General features: G+C 32.6%; 1 protein-coding gene across 1 annotated transcript; it reads right to left on the bottom strand.

Moving 5' to 3' along the window:
- Positions 1-3,205: 3,205 nt before the first annotated feature.
- Positions 3,206-4,640, bottom strand: LOC149531730 (sex determination protein tasselseed-2-like). The gene is made up of 2 exons (XM_089810535.1): positions 4,348-4,640; positions 3,206-4,257 (listed from the first exon to the last, which is right to left on the bottom strand). The coding sequence occupies exons 1-2, from the start codon at positions 4,428-4,430 to the stop codon at positions 3,432-3,434; spliced, it is 909 nt and encodes a 302-aa protein (XP_089666661.1). The 5' UTR covers positions 4,431-4,640; the 3' UTR covers positions 3,206-3,431.
- Between the last annotated feature and the right edge of the window lie 12,782 nt (positions 4,641-17,422).

Below are 17,422 nucleotides of genomic sequence, written 5' to 3'. Positions count from 1 at the left end.
TGTCATATCAGATTTGTCGATGTCGACCTAATATCTAATTTTCAAAATGATAAAATTAGACAACTCAATTTTTAAATTTTCTTGCATAAATCATTAATTTATAAATGATAATAATAGCCATATTTTTCAGTTTAAAAAAAAAAATACCTCTAAAATATTAGAATGAAGAAATTGAATTTTTCCAATAACTTTTGTTTTTAAGTGTTTGTCAAAATATCTGATACTACATGTGAAGTTGAAAGGTTCTTAAAAAGCTCATTAGGGATGGAAGAAGGGATGAGGTCGTGATCATAACCCTCAAACTTGAAAGAATAGACACCCCCTAATCCTTGTAGAGGATGTCCATATTTAAAAAAATGTGAAGTTTTCAATCTAGATATTTTGTATAATTGTTGTGAAACATTTTTCAATTATTGTTTTTAGAATTGATTGTGTGAGGAAAAAAACATTCCATCGACATTTTGAATCATAATTTGTGACCATCATCATAGTGAAAGAATGAAAGCAAAAGGGAAAGAATGAAAGCAAAGGGGAAAAAAGGCAACTGAAATAATTTTATCTTAAAAAACATATCCAAAAAGAACAACCACCAAAATTATTGAACCCTTCCCCCTAAATTAAAATGTTCCCATATTAAATCCCAGTCTAAAACAACTTTCTAAAAGAATGACAAGTAAAATTATGGAATCCCCCAACCTCTTTTTTGTGAATTGTATTCTTAGTCTATTTTTATTAATAGAAAAGGACTATTCATCAAAAAAAAAATTATGGAATCCTCCCCCTGATTTACAATGTTCGCCTATTAAATCCTCACTTCATAATAGTATTTTGTTATATAAATTATCCATTTAAAAAAAAGACAAACATATCAGAGCGACAAATAAAGTTTAAACGCAAAATTCCAATTACAAAAAAGAATTAAGAGGTGCATGTTATTTACACCATTGTTTTGCTTATTATTTATTTACTACTCGTCATCTAATTTACATATGCATATTATTGTGGTCGATTGAATGCTTAAAGATGATTATTAATACTAGTTGTTGAAAATGTTTTAAAGTTGAAATTTGATAATTGATTCACACGCACAAACTTCATAAATTGTTGACATTGGCCAAAGTAATTTAGCAATATAAGCTCTTTTTGGTTTATGACAAATATTAAAAACCTTGCCAATATTTTCATAGGAACTTTGTTGCTTTGCTACCTTTGTCAAATAAGAAAACTGCAATGATTAAATTGCCCTTTTTGCTTCACATACTCAACTCCTATTTTTATTTACTATTCGTTCAACCCTAATTTGCTAGAGAATAATATGTCTTCACATAATTTATATTTTCATTCCATTATGTCAAAAATATAAACATGACTTACATTATCATCACATTAATCTAATTTTGAAGAACATCATGTTTATAATTGATGTGAAGGTTACTTATGTATGAATTGTTGTTTTATTTATTTTGTCTATTTACTAGAAAAGCTATAAAGAAGATATCTTACAATTAAAATTGTTGTTATAGTTGTCATAGAAATTGTTCATTTAATAGTTAATCTTTTTAATATTATAATATTAGGAAAGAGGGTCTTGAGGATGTCCTAGGAAGTAGACAAAATGGGTCTTATAATGGAGCACTAAATGTGACATATAAATACTTATCATAAAAAATTATTAAAAAATAAAAAATAAAAAAGAAAACTCTAAATCTCAAAAAACAACTAGTCATATGATACCACATCAACACACCATTAAATATGACTTAGTATACAATCATTTATCCCCTTTTTAGTAAGGGTGGCCGGGGGAGGTGGGGAATCATTTTGGACACATTCTCACAAACATGTGGTGATGTAAGTGGGGGACTTGTAAATTTTATACAAAACTTTTAGTGATTTGAATTATCTACATATGATCAAAGTTAGGTGGTCCCTCTCCTTAGTAGTCATGACATTAAAGTGATCACTAGTAGTGATAACTCATGAGTGTGATAACTTGATTGAAATATAATCATTACATATGAAAAGTAACAAATAATGTGATGTCACCTTATCACACCACTAGAAATTACTTAATGCACAACTATTGATTAGACTTTTTAAAGGTCATTTTGGACACCTCAACAAAAAAATGTTGACTGTCTTATTAGATTTGTTGATGTAGACCTTTGACCTTGGTCATAAATAAAAGATTCCCCTAAAAAATGGTATAAAATTTGGAAAATGATTTAAAATACCATATAAATTTTTGAAAGGGATGAAATTAGAATGCTCAATTTTTAAATCCTCTTGTATACATCACTAATTTATAAATGAAGACGTTGAGTTTTAGCAATAATGATTTAAATAAGAAAAAAATATTTTTTGTTTGTCAAAATTACTTGTTAGATCTCTTACACGGGACTAAATTTATATGTGCAAATATATTTATCATGAATAGTGATAACTTGAGTGAAATATATTTCTTAATCTGAAAAATAAGAAATAATAGAATGTCACATTATCATACTACTAAAAATGACTCAATGTACAACTATTGATTAGACTAGAGTCATTTGAACACCTCAACAAAAAAAATGTTGATGTCATATCAAATTTGTTGATGTCAACTCAGATATAGTTTTGAAAATGATGAAATTAGACAACCCATTTTTCAAATTTTCTTGCATAAATCAGTAATCTATAAATGATAATATATTGCCATATTTTTCAATTTAAATTAAAAAAAAAAAAAAAAAACTTTCACCCTTAAATCCTACTCAAAAACAACTTTCCAAAAGAATGACAACTAAAACCATTGAATCCTCCCCTAAGTTAAAACGTCCACCCATTAAAAGAACAACCATCAAAATTATTGAATCCTCTTCCTAGATGAAGATGTTCTCCTATTAAATCCTAGATGCGGCTATCCTCCTTACAAATTGCACCATTGACTAAATTTCAAAAAAACAAAAACACAAAGAAATTTTTTAAAATTTATAGCATTTGATCTTCATAATCTGTATGTATATTTTGCGATCGAAAACAACAAATTTTTTGAAAAAATTTCGCTGTGTTTTAGTGAATCTGAAAAAGAATCATATTTGACTTTTTTTATATTGGTACATATTGTCTAGAGCTTAGCCAGCGTATAAAACAACTCTCCAAAAGAATAACAACTAAAACATTGAATCCTCTGAAGTAAAACGCCCACCCATTAAATCCTCACTTCATAATAATATTTTGATATATAAATTATCCATTTTTTAAAAAACAAAGAACAGAAACAGATCACAGCGACAAACAAAGCTTAAACTTATGGCAGAATTCCAGTTACAAGAGGCGCACAGTCAATTACTCGACGTGCTTTTCTCCCTACTGATTAAACAGCGATCCATACCCCCCGACAAAAAAATAAAAGACTAACCCCAACCTTACCCAAACCCCGCCCAAGCTCAGGAAATGAAACCCAGGGTTTGCGTGAACCAAGGCGCGGTATCATTAGGTTTAGCAACCGTATTGGCACAATCCACAACCAAGTTATGGCCGCTGACATAGCCGCTCTCCTCAGAAGCAAGAAACAGCACCGCCTGCGCCACGTCACCGACCCCGAGCGCGTGCCCATGCAAGAGTGACTTCCCCTCCACGTACCTCTCCGCCGCAGCCAGCGACGCGTCACTCGTAATCTCCAGCGCCTCCAGAGCCCGCCCGAGCACCGGCGTGGCCACACTGTCCGGCGACACCATGTTGACCCTTATCCCGAACCGCCGGAGCTCCACAGCCGTCGATCTCACCAGCCCCACAATCGCGCTCTTACTGATGCTATAGCAGTGCGGCCCCATTCCCCCGTGGACGGAAGTCACGCTGCCGGTAAATACAATCGACCCCTTCTTCGCCGGCTTCATCACGCGGGCGGCGTGCTTTACGCCCATCACGGCCCCCCGCAGATTGACGGCCATCGTCTCCTCGTACTCCGCCATGCACAGCTCCTCGATGGGCCCCATCGCGCCTAGGATTCCGGCGTTGTAGTGGAACACGTCCAGCCCCCCGCCGCCGCCCATCGCCGCTGCCCTTTCCACCGCCGCGGCCACGTCTGCCTCGCTTCGGACGTCGCAGCGGATGAAGGCGCCGCCGTTGCCCAGCTCCGCCGCCACGCGTGCCCCCGCCGCCTCTTGCACGTCCGCTACCAGGACCGTTGCTCCGTGCGCCGCAAACAGGCGGGCTGTTGCCTCGCCGATTCCCGTCGCCGCGCCGGCTATCAGCGCCGTCTTCCCCTCCATCCTGTGCAAAAGAACAGAGATTCGTTTAGAACATGCATGGGTTTTGGAAATTGTAAGAGAATTTGTATTGCTGGTGTTTTTTTGGGTTTACCTTTTGGGTTTGATTTGAGGGTGGACTGTGCAGAATCCTCTGGCGATCCGACGGAGGACATTGAAGGGCCAGTTTCGCTTCATTTTCTGGATGTGTCGATGGTCTGTAGAGGAGTAATGGGGTTGATTCTCCCTGTGTTTTTTTTGTGGTGTAATGGCTTCTTATGTTTCTGGTTTTTTGTCTGCATTCGATTTCTTTTGCTTTGTCCAACCGCGGTGGGAGGCAACTCGCATGGGCCCCGCAAACGGCTACAGCTATTCTCTTCGAGAGGTCAGTGTGAAAGGATTGTAATTCTATTGCTTTCTCATAACGTAAGGTCTTTTGTCTCATGTCAGGGTTGTGATTCTATTGGTTTCTCTTAATGTACGAGTGAATGATGCTGTCTTTTTCTTGTTTTTATTGAATAAAAGAAATAATATAATTAATTTTTATAATGAATAAAAGGAATAAAATAATTAATTTTTATAATGAATGGTTGAAAATGAGCAGTGAACAACAATATTATAGAATAGTATATGGTTATAAGGGCTTATTATAGCATGACAAATAACAACAACATAAAACAATAGCTGGAAAATATAACCAAAACCAGTCACTGATACATTTTGTCTATCATGTATCTGCCTACTACTAGAGCATAAAGGAGCCAACATTGCAAAGAAGTGAGATTGATTACTAGTGACAAAGATCAATTGTTTGTAGCTTGTGTCGTAAAGTAGTCGTTGCACCTATGTAATCACCCATACCACCAAGCTTTCGAAATGGAGTTAAAAGGAGGCGAACCATGTGCTAAGAAGTAATGAGCAAGTAAAAGCTTATTCATCCAATTCACTAAGTGCCATGATCTGCCAACTGGAGTAGTTTGTATCTGATGGCAAACCAAATGCTTCCAAGTAGCATCCCCATCTAAGGCCCTAACAATCCATTTGGTAGTTCGACAAATACCTCAGGTAGGGATCAATAAAACCTAAAGCACCTTTATCTTTGGGTTGAATACAATAAGACCATGAAGTAATGGGCAGGCCTTTTTTGTTTTCCCATTTCGCCCAAAGGAAATTTGGGATTAGTTGTGTTAGCTGATTATATCAAGCTGGTTTAGAAGGTAGCCAACAAGATGAGATGTACACATGGCTACCAATGACAATTTTATAGACAATTTGAATTCTACCAGCCATGGAAAGGAATCTATTGGTCCAATTCAATAGTTTTTCTTTCAAAATTGGATAAGAACTACTTCCACATATCTTTAAGTGAAACTCCAATTCCAGACATAACACCAAGGTACCTAGTAGTAACTCCATGCTTAACTTCTCTCCAATCACATGAGATCCAAGGTGGGCGGGGGTTAGGTTGTGTCATGATAAACTCAGTTTTGTGCATGGCTAGTTTAGATCCTGAAATTGAGCAACATATTCTCGGGGTGTGGTTGTGTAGCAAGAGATTACAAGGGCAATATTCTTGCCTTTGTGGCAAAACGTCTACATGATGGCACAAATAATATGGTTGAATGTTGTGCAGCAAAAGAGGCTCTTGCTTTAGGAGCTAAACTTAACATTAAAATTCACCACATTTTTCCTATACAAATCTACCAAATCAAAGTTTAGTTTACTACTAAATTAGATATCTAATATTTATTGCATAATTTTTATAAACTTGACAATTATATTTATATTAAATTTGTATATTTTTTCTTTAGAGCACTAAGCTAAAAATAATCTAATTAAAAATTAGCATCATAATAATTCAATTGAATAATTTTAAAATAATATGTATAACATTTAACATTATCAGATTTCCACAATCCACTTCAATGCAATATTTTGATTTATAGATTTGATCGTGTATAGTTTATTTTTAATCTTCAAAGTTTTCCATATGCAATTATTTCTTTCTTTATCCAACATTTGAAATCAAAGAATCCATTAGTATTTCTTATTTAACATTATTATTACTTGTACACTTATTTTCATAAAATAAATATAATTTTAATTATCTTAAGTTAGTAAAAAATTACTTGTGTAATAAAATTGCAATTTGTTAAAATATATACAAAATAACATCAAATATTTCTAATGCTTGATGGGAAATGCCTAGTGTAAAGCACATGTAAGAGTCTGATATATTTCCCTAACATGCGTCCATTTGATTTTATTTGACTTGGTGCGTAGCATATGTATATGTGAAAAAATATATAAAATATGCTTCCCGAACCACTAAATAATTTCAACTATTAAAGGGACCAAAGCACATGTAACCATTTTATTTTATTTTTCTAGTGATGTTTTCAAATGGCCCATTTGTCTAAACTTGCGCACGTTAAATGTTTTTCTTGTTCAATGTACCACGGTAAGCCTTAACTCCATGTTTAATTCCCGGCTATAATTTGAATAGGTCAACTTCATAATTCTCTCAACACATGTCGTGTGTTTTAAATAGTCAACTCCTCCAATGAAGTGGTCCCAAATTTGTAGCACATGCAATGTGGTTTTTTGAATGTAACATGGAGAGATTTAAAAATGTATCTTTTTGTCTCGGTTTTAGATTTATTAGTATTTGTCATAGCTATATACTATTGTAATGGTTTTAGATTTATTAGTATTTGTCATAGCTATATACTATTGTAATGATTAATAGAACTTGATTTCAACCAATAGTCACTTACTATTTTTATTTTGAAAATTGTTTTTTGAAAAAAAATTAATATAAATATGTTAAATTTGTAAATTTTAAAAGCATCAAAATTATTTTTATGCAATGTGATTGGCTAATCATTTTAGGCTTTTATACACTGTGGGAACACTATGCCTATCACAATTGACACGTCCCTTTGTTTAGGTAAAAAAATTATTTTATACATTAGAGTTTATCTATATATCTAATTTTTTCCTTATCTATCTTTTATTTTTATTTTTCTAAAAAAATTAAAAATCATAATAATTGTGAATAATTTTTAATATTTACTTTTTCAATAAAACATTTTAGTTAATTTGCATTAAATTTTAACTCTAAATTAAGTTTTTATATAATTTGATAAATAATAAAAATCATATTAATTCTTAAATTTTTACATAAGCTTAAGTTTTTTAAGAAAAGTTATAAGTGATATATTTGTACTATGAAGATTTGTAACTTATAAATATAAACAATGTATGTAATTATATATGTTATAGTGTAAAATATTTTAATATTATTAACAAATCAAAATTGCTACCAAGACCTTTCGGATTACCAATGCATTGTAGACTCTTGCCTCTATTTATTATATTAAATACATTCTTATAAAATTTATCAAAAAATTCTTAAATGACTTAAAATTTGGCTAGCCAAGCCACCTGCTTCATCCTCTAATTATTTTTAATTGTATAATACTAATTGATTAATAATCACTTTGTTCCATATTTAAAAATTATATTTATTACATTAAATTTTATAATTTTATTTATATGAAATATTACAATATAATTATATTGATTACTATAATTATATTTAATTATTCAGCAATTACTAGCCACTGTTTCAAACACAAATATCTAACAATTAATGCGGGAACAAGAAAGGTCGTGATTGTTAGGGTTTACAAAGACCTCAATTCCAACAGTGTTGCCCGGTTATAAAATTCTTTCAATTTTATAATCCGTTGTTAATTTTTAAAACTTCCCTGGTTTTAAGCCTTAAATGGATCATTCTATCTGTGAAATTTGTGAGTCTTTAAGCCTCCACATCTCCGGCTCGTTCCCAGCTCCGTGCAGCATTTGAAATTTTTAAAAATCCAACTTCTGAGCCTCCAGATATAAAAGGTTAATGATTGCCACCAAAAACACGTATTTCTTAACCTTTAACTTCTTAAAAGGTTAATGTTAACCATCAAAAACGTGTTTTTCTTAACCTCCAAGTGAAAGGTTAATGTTAACCACTAAAAACACGTTTTTCCTAACCTAACCTCTCAAAAGGTTAATGAGAGCTACCAAGAATACGTTTTCATTAACCTCTATAAGGTAGTTATTAACCTGGTAAGGTGATACATGCAACATTGTTAATAATGCAGTAGCCAGATAGAAGATGAAGAAAAGCTTCTTTACACCCAAGGAGTTGCAGAGGACGAGATTTCAAAGAATGGAGCCAAGTGGGCATTTCACCAAGTTGTCTGCTGATTCGAATCTGCAAGCTCTCCATCAATATGCAGACGGATCCGACTTTTCAATTAGTGTTCAGAATTGCGATATCTCAAACAAGTGTGGAAACTTGGAAGATGCATGCCAAGTATTTAACATAATGCAAGAACATGATGTAGTCTCATGGAATGCAGTCATTTTAGGATGTGCACAGGGACATCGACAGGTGAGGTTATTGGAAGAATTGTCTGGTGACACTATTCTAATTTAGGAGGCTACGGTAAGCATATTGATCCAAAGGCATGTTGTCTAATACAAGCAACTGACATAACCAAGACGTCAGCCTTGTGTTACCCAGCCTCATGCTAAGAAGTTGAACTAGTGGCGCAACAAATAAATATGTGGATTCTGTTACGTATATGGATAAACAATAAAACATATATCAATCCGCAAACACTGCAAGAAATACCATCATGATGATATCATGACCACTATTGTGCATTATCCTAGACAAAATCGGCTTTTCCAAGAACTGCGATGGTTCCTGAATATGTGCAGAGTGGTTAACTGAAAAAAAAAAAAGTTTTGGAAATCTTTGAAAGAAGGTCATCGGGGTTCATGGCTGGGATGGCCTTTATCTCTATGTGATATACAATATCAAATGCCCAGTATCATGGATTAACTATCGATGGCAAAGCCTGCCAACTGTTTGACAGAATTCCCAGCCTTCAAGACATGAATGGTAAGGCACAAAAGCCATGTGATCAGGGTTTTCATCCCTCGTCGAGCCATGACAAAGCACGTGAATTATTTGGATGAAGATCTCTATTCTTAGTCGCGACTTTCCTTCACTTCTCAACCCATTCAAAAGCATAGATAAGGTCGAAAGCTTCTACAAAGAAAGAGTCTACAAAGTACCAGTGGCAAATAATGCAGAGTTTGGGATTGGAAGACGGAGAGATAGCCCAATTTAGGGATCCTTATCCTTGGCCCACCTACTTTCCTCCCATGGCAAAAGAAGATCTAAGAATGTTTGGAGTTGGAGTTGATTGGAAATGCTCCTTTATCACCACTGACATGAATCCATTTTAAGGCGTACAACCACGAGAATGCACCCTTATCAAAATGGAAGTAATTCTTCCTTTCACAAAGAAAATGAAGAAGTTGGAAGGTAGAAATGTGTTTCTAGCTACAGAAACATTGCAGCTCAAAATAATGTATGGCCAAGTGAATGCTTAGGTATTGCCTGATGGAACAAATGTGGCACCTGTTATATTCAAGAGAAGTTGCAGCTGGAATGGGTTTGGTGAACTCTGGCCTACCATGATTTTGCCAAATAACCGTGGCCACATAGCATATTAGAAAGTCGGCAAAGTACACTTGCAATAATTTCAACATTCTAAATATTCAAAGAATGTGCGAGTTTCATGCTCAAATACTCTTCAATCTCCAGCCCGTGGCATTAGGTGACTTTAGACATTTGCAACCTCTCGATAAGAGCATGAAATATGGGTGTACGTGTAAAAAAAAAAGAACATGAAAAATCATATGTGTGGTATGAGGAACATAGTACCATGAAATAAAGATGAACTATTGCAGTAACCATCAAGGTGTGTGACTCATGTGACCAATTGCATTGAAGGTAGCACTGTGACAGATTAAAAGAAAACTGTTTGTCCAAATGCTCTCCACACAGTTTCATAGAAAGACTTCCATGCTGTTACTAGTTCGAAGAGATGGCCAAATGAGAAACATGCTATTCCACCATGACTTGAAGTTCTAAATGAAGGAGGAGTCAAGCATGAGACAATAGTAGTAGTACGCCAAATGTTTGAAGAAATGCCAATAGTATCATGTGATGGCAAACCCGGTGTCCATAGCAGCAAATTCAAAGGAAGAGTTCAATAATCTATTATAGTTGAAAGTGTCATAGTTGACATGTACTCAGAATATAGAAGCATATGGGAGAGCACACACACGCGGTCAATATGCATAGCGAAGATATGAACTTCGGTATCGATAGAAGTGCCATCCTTCCTACCCGAGTCATAGCGAAAATACTCAAATGATGTGATGTTTGGGGAGCCATTGGACGACTCTTATAAAGAACCACGTTTGTAAAAGCTCGAAAAGTAATCATGCTCAGTGTTTGATCAAATTTTACCCGTAGCAAGTATTTAAATGAGCTTGTCCAATGGTAATCTAGATGCAATTTTTGTGAAGACATATCACATGTTGAGGCATGTAAACTCTCAAAAATCCCTCAAAGGCTTGCAGATATTCTAATTTGAACATTTGATGCTCAATGGGTAAATATAATCATCCAATATGATCAATGTCATGGAAGGTATTTATGCAAGATTTGATCATATCATCATATGATCTTTTCTATTTTCAAAGGACCATAATCTTGGGAGAACGAGATGCTCGACAATTTTAAATGCAATTGGAAACTTGATGAACAGATAGTTACTATTTGATGGACATGTCTAAGGTCTAAAGTTTCAGGTCACATAGGTTAATTTTGTAGAGGTTAATTAACCTCACCTGAATCGCGTATTCTAGAGGTGGTTATTAACCACCAAGAGGTAGTTATTAACCTCTATGTCTATATAAGGCCACTTTTTGGTTTTGTAAAGGGACTTTTTGGGGGGTTAAAAAAAAAGAGAGGAACACCATGCTGAAATTTTGATCTAGGGATAAATTTTGGAAAGTATGTACACTTTTTATCTCTGAATTGAAAAATCTCTATTGCTTTCTTGGTGCAAGAAAATAATGGAATGTGCAGTTTGAGTTCCCTCTTTTCGAATCTAAATTGTTACAAATGTTGATTCTCTTTGTAGTGAGCATTCTCACGGTATGGTGTAAATGTTTATGAATCTGTGGATCAGCGTTGTGCTAGTAATAGTTTTTCAAGCGTAGATCTTGATCATTGTTATTAGCAATTTTGAGTTAGTAGTTTGGGAAAGCTTTGAAGTCGTGTGGTGCATTCGTCATCATGAGCTTTCTCACCTTTAAAAGTTTGATTCCATCTTTTATTTAAAAAAAAACCCTTTAAAAATTATATCATACGAGGGAGCTGCCCCTCTAAACGCAGAGGAAGGCCGCATACCAAGGGCCTATCCAACTGTTGTGAACGATTTGCCGCACACTCCGTTGGGCAAATTCTACGGTGACAAATCTGTTTACCAACAAACAGTAATGGCGACGATCTGCGTACCAGACATATACGTAGCTACATTTTAACCATCGTCATCCTGAGCATTGTAACTATTTACAGAAATGGGGGAATTGGGCCAAACGTCAAAGTGGAGACAGAGTACAGATAAGACGTAAAGAATGAGAAATAATTTTAAATGTTTATGAATTTGATTTGGTGTATTTATGCATATTAGGCATTTGAATTTTTATTATTTCGTGTCATTATATTTAAAATGTGAAATTTAGTAACATTTAAAGCTGGAGTATTTCAATTAATTGTTTCTTTCAATACTTTTTAATTAATGAAAGAATATTAGTTTATAATATTATTTTTATTTAAGTCATATATTTTTTTTTAGTTTTATTTTACATTGCATTTATTTATTTATTTATTATGAAAATTTTAGTTTTTTCAATTATAAGATTTTATATTTATTAAGATATTATCTTGTTGATTTAAAATCATTCAAAATTTAATTGTTATAGATATAGTCAATAGGTTTAACCTACTAGCATTTTCAATTAATTGTTTCTTTCAATAGTTTTTAATTAATGAAAGAATATTAGTTTATAATATTATTTTTATTTAAGTCATATATTTTTTTTTAGTTTTATTTTACATTGCATTTATTTATTTATTTATTTATTTATTTATTTATTTATTTATTTATTTATTATGAAAATTTTAGTTTTTTCAATTATAAGATTTTATATTTATTAAGATATTATCTTGTTGATTTAAAATCATTCAAAATTTAATTGTTGTAGATATAGTCAATAGGTTTAACCTACTAGCATACTGAAAAAATTAATTCATTTTTTTTGTAAAATAAGCCGAGAGGTATCTAATTTTAAAAGAATTAATATAAATTTAGTAAATATTGTATGTAAATGAAAACAAAAATTCCATGAATAAACTATTGTATTTATTTTAATATATTCTATGCGTTGATATTAATACATAGTAGTTTTATGAGACTGGAAAATTTCAGCAAATCAAATTTAGACAATGATTTATTTCACCATGTACAATTTTTTTTTTAAAATTATATTCTATAAAATTCATAGCAATAAAAAAAATACATATTTCTATTTTGTTTTTCTAACATGTAAATGAACGTCAAATTTTTTTTTCAAAATGAAAAATGTTTACATTGAAGATCGTTGCCACTATAGAAAGCCTCTCGACTTAATAAAAACACGAGGTCATTGAGATCCACACCAACGTTGATTGTCATTGATGTCCCCAAATTCCACATTCTTTGTCATGTCAAACTTGACCCCAAATTTGCTCTTACTTAAAAATTGATGATAGAGAGGAAAAACAAAAACCAATATGTAAAAAGCTAGAACCAAATTGAACATTAGAAACCTAAATTGCAGTAGATATAAAATTTGAGCAAAGAAAACATTTCAATATAAAAGTTATCCACATTAGCTTTAACTAGATTGTTTCCCCTCTCTGCCATAACTCCAAATTAAATATTTCAAGTAAAGGCATTCCCAATTATCCAAGGAAAGGATGTAGAAGACTAAAGGAGATTTTTGAGGTCTCAATTATCGAGTGTACACTTTGATTTGGTAGATTTGTATAGGAAGAATGGAAACATCATTTGTTTGACAAAATGCCTTAAAAAGATGTTCTCTTGTAGAATACAATGCTTCCAAGATATACATAAAATAGACTAGCTAAACAATTTACGAAACTTTGAAGCAAAAAATTTGACAATTGTAAAGCCAAATTCAACAATCTTTTTTAGCATCTATCTTGTTATGATCAACATGGAAACATTAAAACATAGTAATAATATCTCTACACAAAACAATGCTTCATTTCTTATCTATATATATACATCTCTCTCTATTTATTTTACATAGAGAGAAATGTATATATAGATAAGAAATGATATAGAGGGAGAAAGAAGAAATATAGATAAATCAAGATAGATATGTAAATAGACATGCACATATAAACCTAGGAAGCCAATGTGAGAAAGAGAGAAAATGAATGTTAAAATGATAGAAAGATATAAGGAGAAATAAGGGCAAGCACGCAAATAAAGGATATTTTTCAGATATTATTATTCTCATTTTTTCTAAATGTAATTTTACTTCATATTACATTCACCTTCTACTATCTGCAAAGGAAAGACATTTTCCTAAAACAACCTTAAAGTGAATTATATTTCAATCAAGAAATTGTGTTTTAGCTTCACCTTTAAATTTCCAAATAACCGAACTCAATTTGAACCATTTGGACTTAGGGTCCAATTCATTGGCCATTTCAAATTTAATCTTCAAGAAATTGTGTTTTAGCTTCACCTTTAAATTTCCAAATAACCGAACTCAATTTGAACCATTTGGACTTAGGGTCCAATTCATTGGCCATTTCAAATTGTGTTTTAGCTTCACCTTTAAATTTCCAAATAACCGAACTCAATTTGAACCATTTGGACTTAGGGTCCAATTATTTGGATGGAACCAAGAATTTGATGATAAATTAGTTTAAAAGAAAAATTCTTTAAAATATATCTTGACAACCACCTCCAATCTTTAAAAAGGTTGCATAAAAGGGAAGTTGAAAGTTTTAATTGAATTGTTAGCTAAACAACTTCATGAATTTTGTAGCTATCATTGTTCAAAATATTGGAAACCTTGAATTCGTTTTCCACCTTAATTTGAAAAACTCCCAAATTTCCCTCTGAGATACTTTTTTGAATAAGAGCTTACCATATAACTGTGAGTTGAGATAAAGCATGAGGTAAGTAGGGAAGATGTACAGATAGAGAGAATTTGTAGGTTAGAAAGAGATGTGAGAATATAGAAACGGAGAGGAATAGTGGATTTCTACATAGTCAAAGGCTGCAATGACTTTTTTAACATAGAGGGATTCTCTACTTGCAATGAGATTTTTTTGGTAGCAAGGAGGTGCACAGAACTGGTCACCTCACCTTTTTATTAACAAGCAACTTGTCTTCGTGCATCAATGTACCAATTTATAATAGCATAATTTATTAATTTCGCTAAATAACTTTAAAAAATGTAGAGTGGAATTTTTTAAATATTAAAACAATGTAATATCTAATCACTAATCACTCATTATTTATCCCCCATTATCGTTTATGTGCAAAAATTCTGCCAATATCCCTAAAAGACCTATGGAATGCAATGGACTCACCATTTCTGCTTTTGTCATTCTATTATTGCTATAGATTAAACAACACAACCAAAATAGTTAAATTCATAAAATTGGGGCTAATGGAATTTATCAAGCAAGGGTGGAAATACTCTAGTATGAACAAGAGGACACATTTGTGGGGCAAGTAAAAACATGGTATTAGTTTTCATGCAAAAGCTCCATGGGATAGGTGCCCAAAATTTCTTGGTTGTTTACTCCCATCAGAAGGATGCAACCCATCTAATCTCTATATGAAGATCTTTTTTAAATTTCCTTGAATTTGTCTTAAATTTATTCCACTTATGTATAAATCGCATTTATTTATATCTCATCTACACTTCCAATAATCCCTAGAATTTGTAAAAGAGGAACTCAAGCCAAAATCCTAGCATCTTTAATATTTTAATATTATTTTTAATAATGTGATATATTAGATTTTTGAAATGTTAAAATATTAAGATGATTTATTGATAATGAGATATAAATATTATATTTTTGTATTTTTCCCTAATAAATTTGTAATATTAAAGATCTATTAATACATTACTATTTTGACATTGGAACACTAAAAGTTATTTTCACAAGCAATTTTGATGTTGAACTTTTTATAATTATCTTGTAAAGAATTGATTCATCATTGTTGATAGCTTCATCTATTACGGTGATTGATATATTACCATTATTTTGTGTTTGAGGAATATGCTTATAGAGAGTGGATAGAATGCCACTTCTCACTCAACTAACCAACTTAAATGAAAACATATTCACTCAATCAAGAAAGTGCATATTGAAATTGGTTAAATAATAAACTAGATTGGATATAGATTCATATGGAGTAGGTCTTAATTATAATGCATATTAGTTCAATTGGAATAGAATATTGATTTTTGTAAGCCAAATGAAATAAAATGATAGATTTGTTTACTTGCTTTATTTATCTTGCAAAGATTATTTTCAAGGATTCTTTAAGATTGTAGGAGGAGGGGTAAAGACAAAGAGATATGAAATACAAAGTGAGATATGGAGGGGAAGAGATAAAAAGATATGTATATCTAGAGGGAGATATGAAAAAGTAGGGATACTCAAATGTACAAATATGGAGGACTATGGAGTGAAAGAGAGAGATGATGAGACAGTCAATTTTGAATTACCTATTAAAAAGGATAGGTTTCCCATTTCATATAGGAAGTGATACAGATAGAAAGATATAGGGAAAGATAAGAAGTGAGAGGTATAAAGAGGTGGGAAGAGTGACTTAAATGAATGTGTGTGTCACAGAGAGAGAGAGAGAGAGAGGGGGGGGGGGGGGGGGGAGTTTGGGAGGGGGGGTAAGATAAGAGAGAGACATGGAGGGTAAACAAAGGCGTGTCTATATGTGTAAGTGATAGCGATATAAATGCAAATATAGGGAGAGCGATTGAGTTCTCTTTTAAAATGGTGTAATTTGTTTCATTACCAAGAAGATTTAAAACATGTTAAATATGTATTTATTGATGAAATGAGCTTCACAGGTCCAAAGACCCTCCTTAATATTGATAGTCATCTATGAAAGACCTTTCCCAATCGATGAGATGTATACTTTGGTGGAGTATCGAATATACTTTCTAGTGACCTAGCACAACTACCCCTTGCTATGGAAATTTGATTTACACGTCACGTTCAAATGCCACGTTACTGTGGGACCAATTTATAAAAGTTGCTACATTACACACTTTTTTTTAACAATAAGATGTGAATAACATGCAAGTAGAATTCTATCAACTACTACATAAAGTACAAGATGAAAACCCAACACAATATTATTAGAGTAATAAGATATTGCCTTATTAATTATATCATTTTGATTTAATTATTAAGTCACTTATTATCTCTAGTTTACTTAAGCTAACGTTTAGGCATATAATAAATAATTATTTTATTAATTATTATCATGCAACCTAGGTTTTACCTGTTAGGGTTTTGATCTCCTTTTATAAGGATTGATCTCTTTGTAATTTTATTCATTCACTTTTGATTATAGCAATCTCTTTTTTTTCTCATCAAGATGTCTCATCGATGGATCTAGCAATTTCAGCCTCCATAGCTTTTTCCTTCTCCCTTCTATGATAAGTTTTTGCATGCAGGTGATTCTTCGGAGCTATGCGGTTGATCTTTCATCAACTTCAACATGGTATCAGAGCTCCAGATCTTCATGCCCTTGTTCTGTTTATGAGAGGTCTAGCTTGGCTTTCATATTTGTGTTTTTTTCCTTTCAGAGGGTTTCATTTGTCAAAGTTATTTTCTATTGAAACTATGGGTTCACTAACTTTCAGGTCACTTCGAGCCCAAACAAACATCACTGTTGAGCTCAGAGCACCCAAAAACCCTTATTTTCATATAAAATTTGTCCAATTTGGACATAGTTGGAATTTGAGGCAACATAATATTGCTTCCAAATAGTGCACCTTTCTCGAGGCAATCATTTTCTACTTTTGGTATGTCAATCGAGATTTTGGCTCAAAATTTGAGATTTTTTTTACATAAATCATGTTTTCAGTTCAAAAATTGAGCTTTTTTTACACTCGAATCAATATTTTTGGCATGT

Source organism: Cupressus sempervirens, chromosome 11, assembly GCF_028749045.1.
Source record: "Cupressus sempervirens isolate cs-2001-9-10 chromosome 11, ASM2874904v1, whole genome shotgun sequence".
NCBI lineage: Eukaryota > Viridiplantae > Streptophyta > Pinopsida > Cupressales > Cupressaceae > Cupressus > Cupressus sempervirens.
The sequence above is the reverse complement of the archived record's forward strand: the minus strand, read 5'-3'. Positions and strand labels throughout refer to the sequence as shown.

Excerpts from the sequence above, each read along its gene's own strand:
- LOC149531730 (XM_089810535.1), bottom strand. The coding sequence starts at position 4,430 with ATGAAGCGAAACTGGCCCTTCAATGTCCTCCGTCGGATCGCCAGAGGA. Across the intron at positions 4,258-4,347 it reads CCTCAAATCAAACCCAAAAG|GATGGAGGGGAAGACGGCGC; the intron begins GTAAACCCAAAA and ends TCTTTTGCACAG.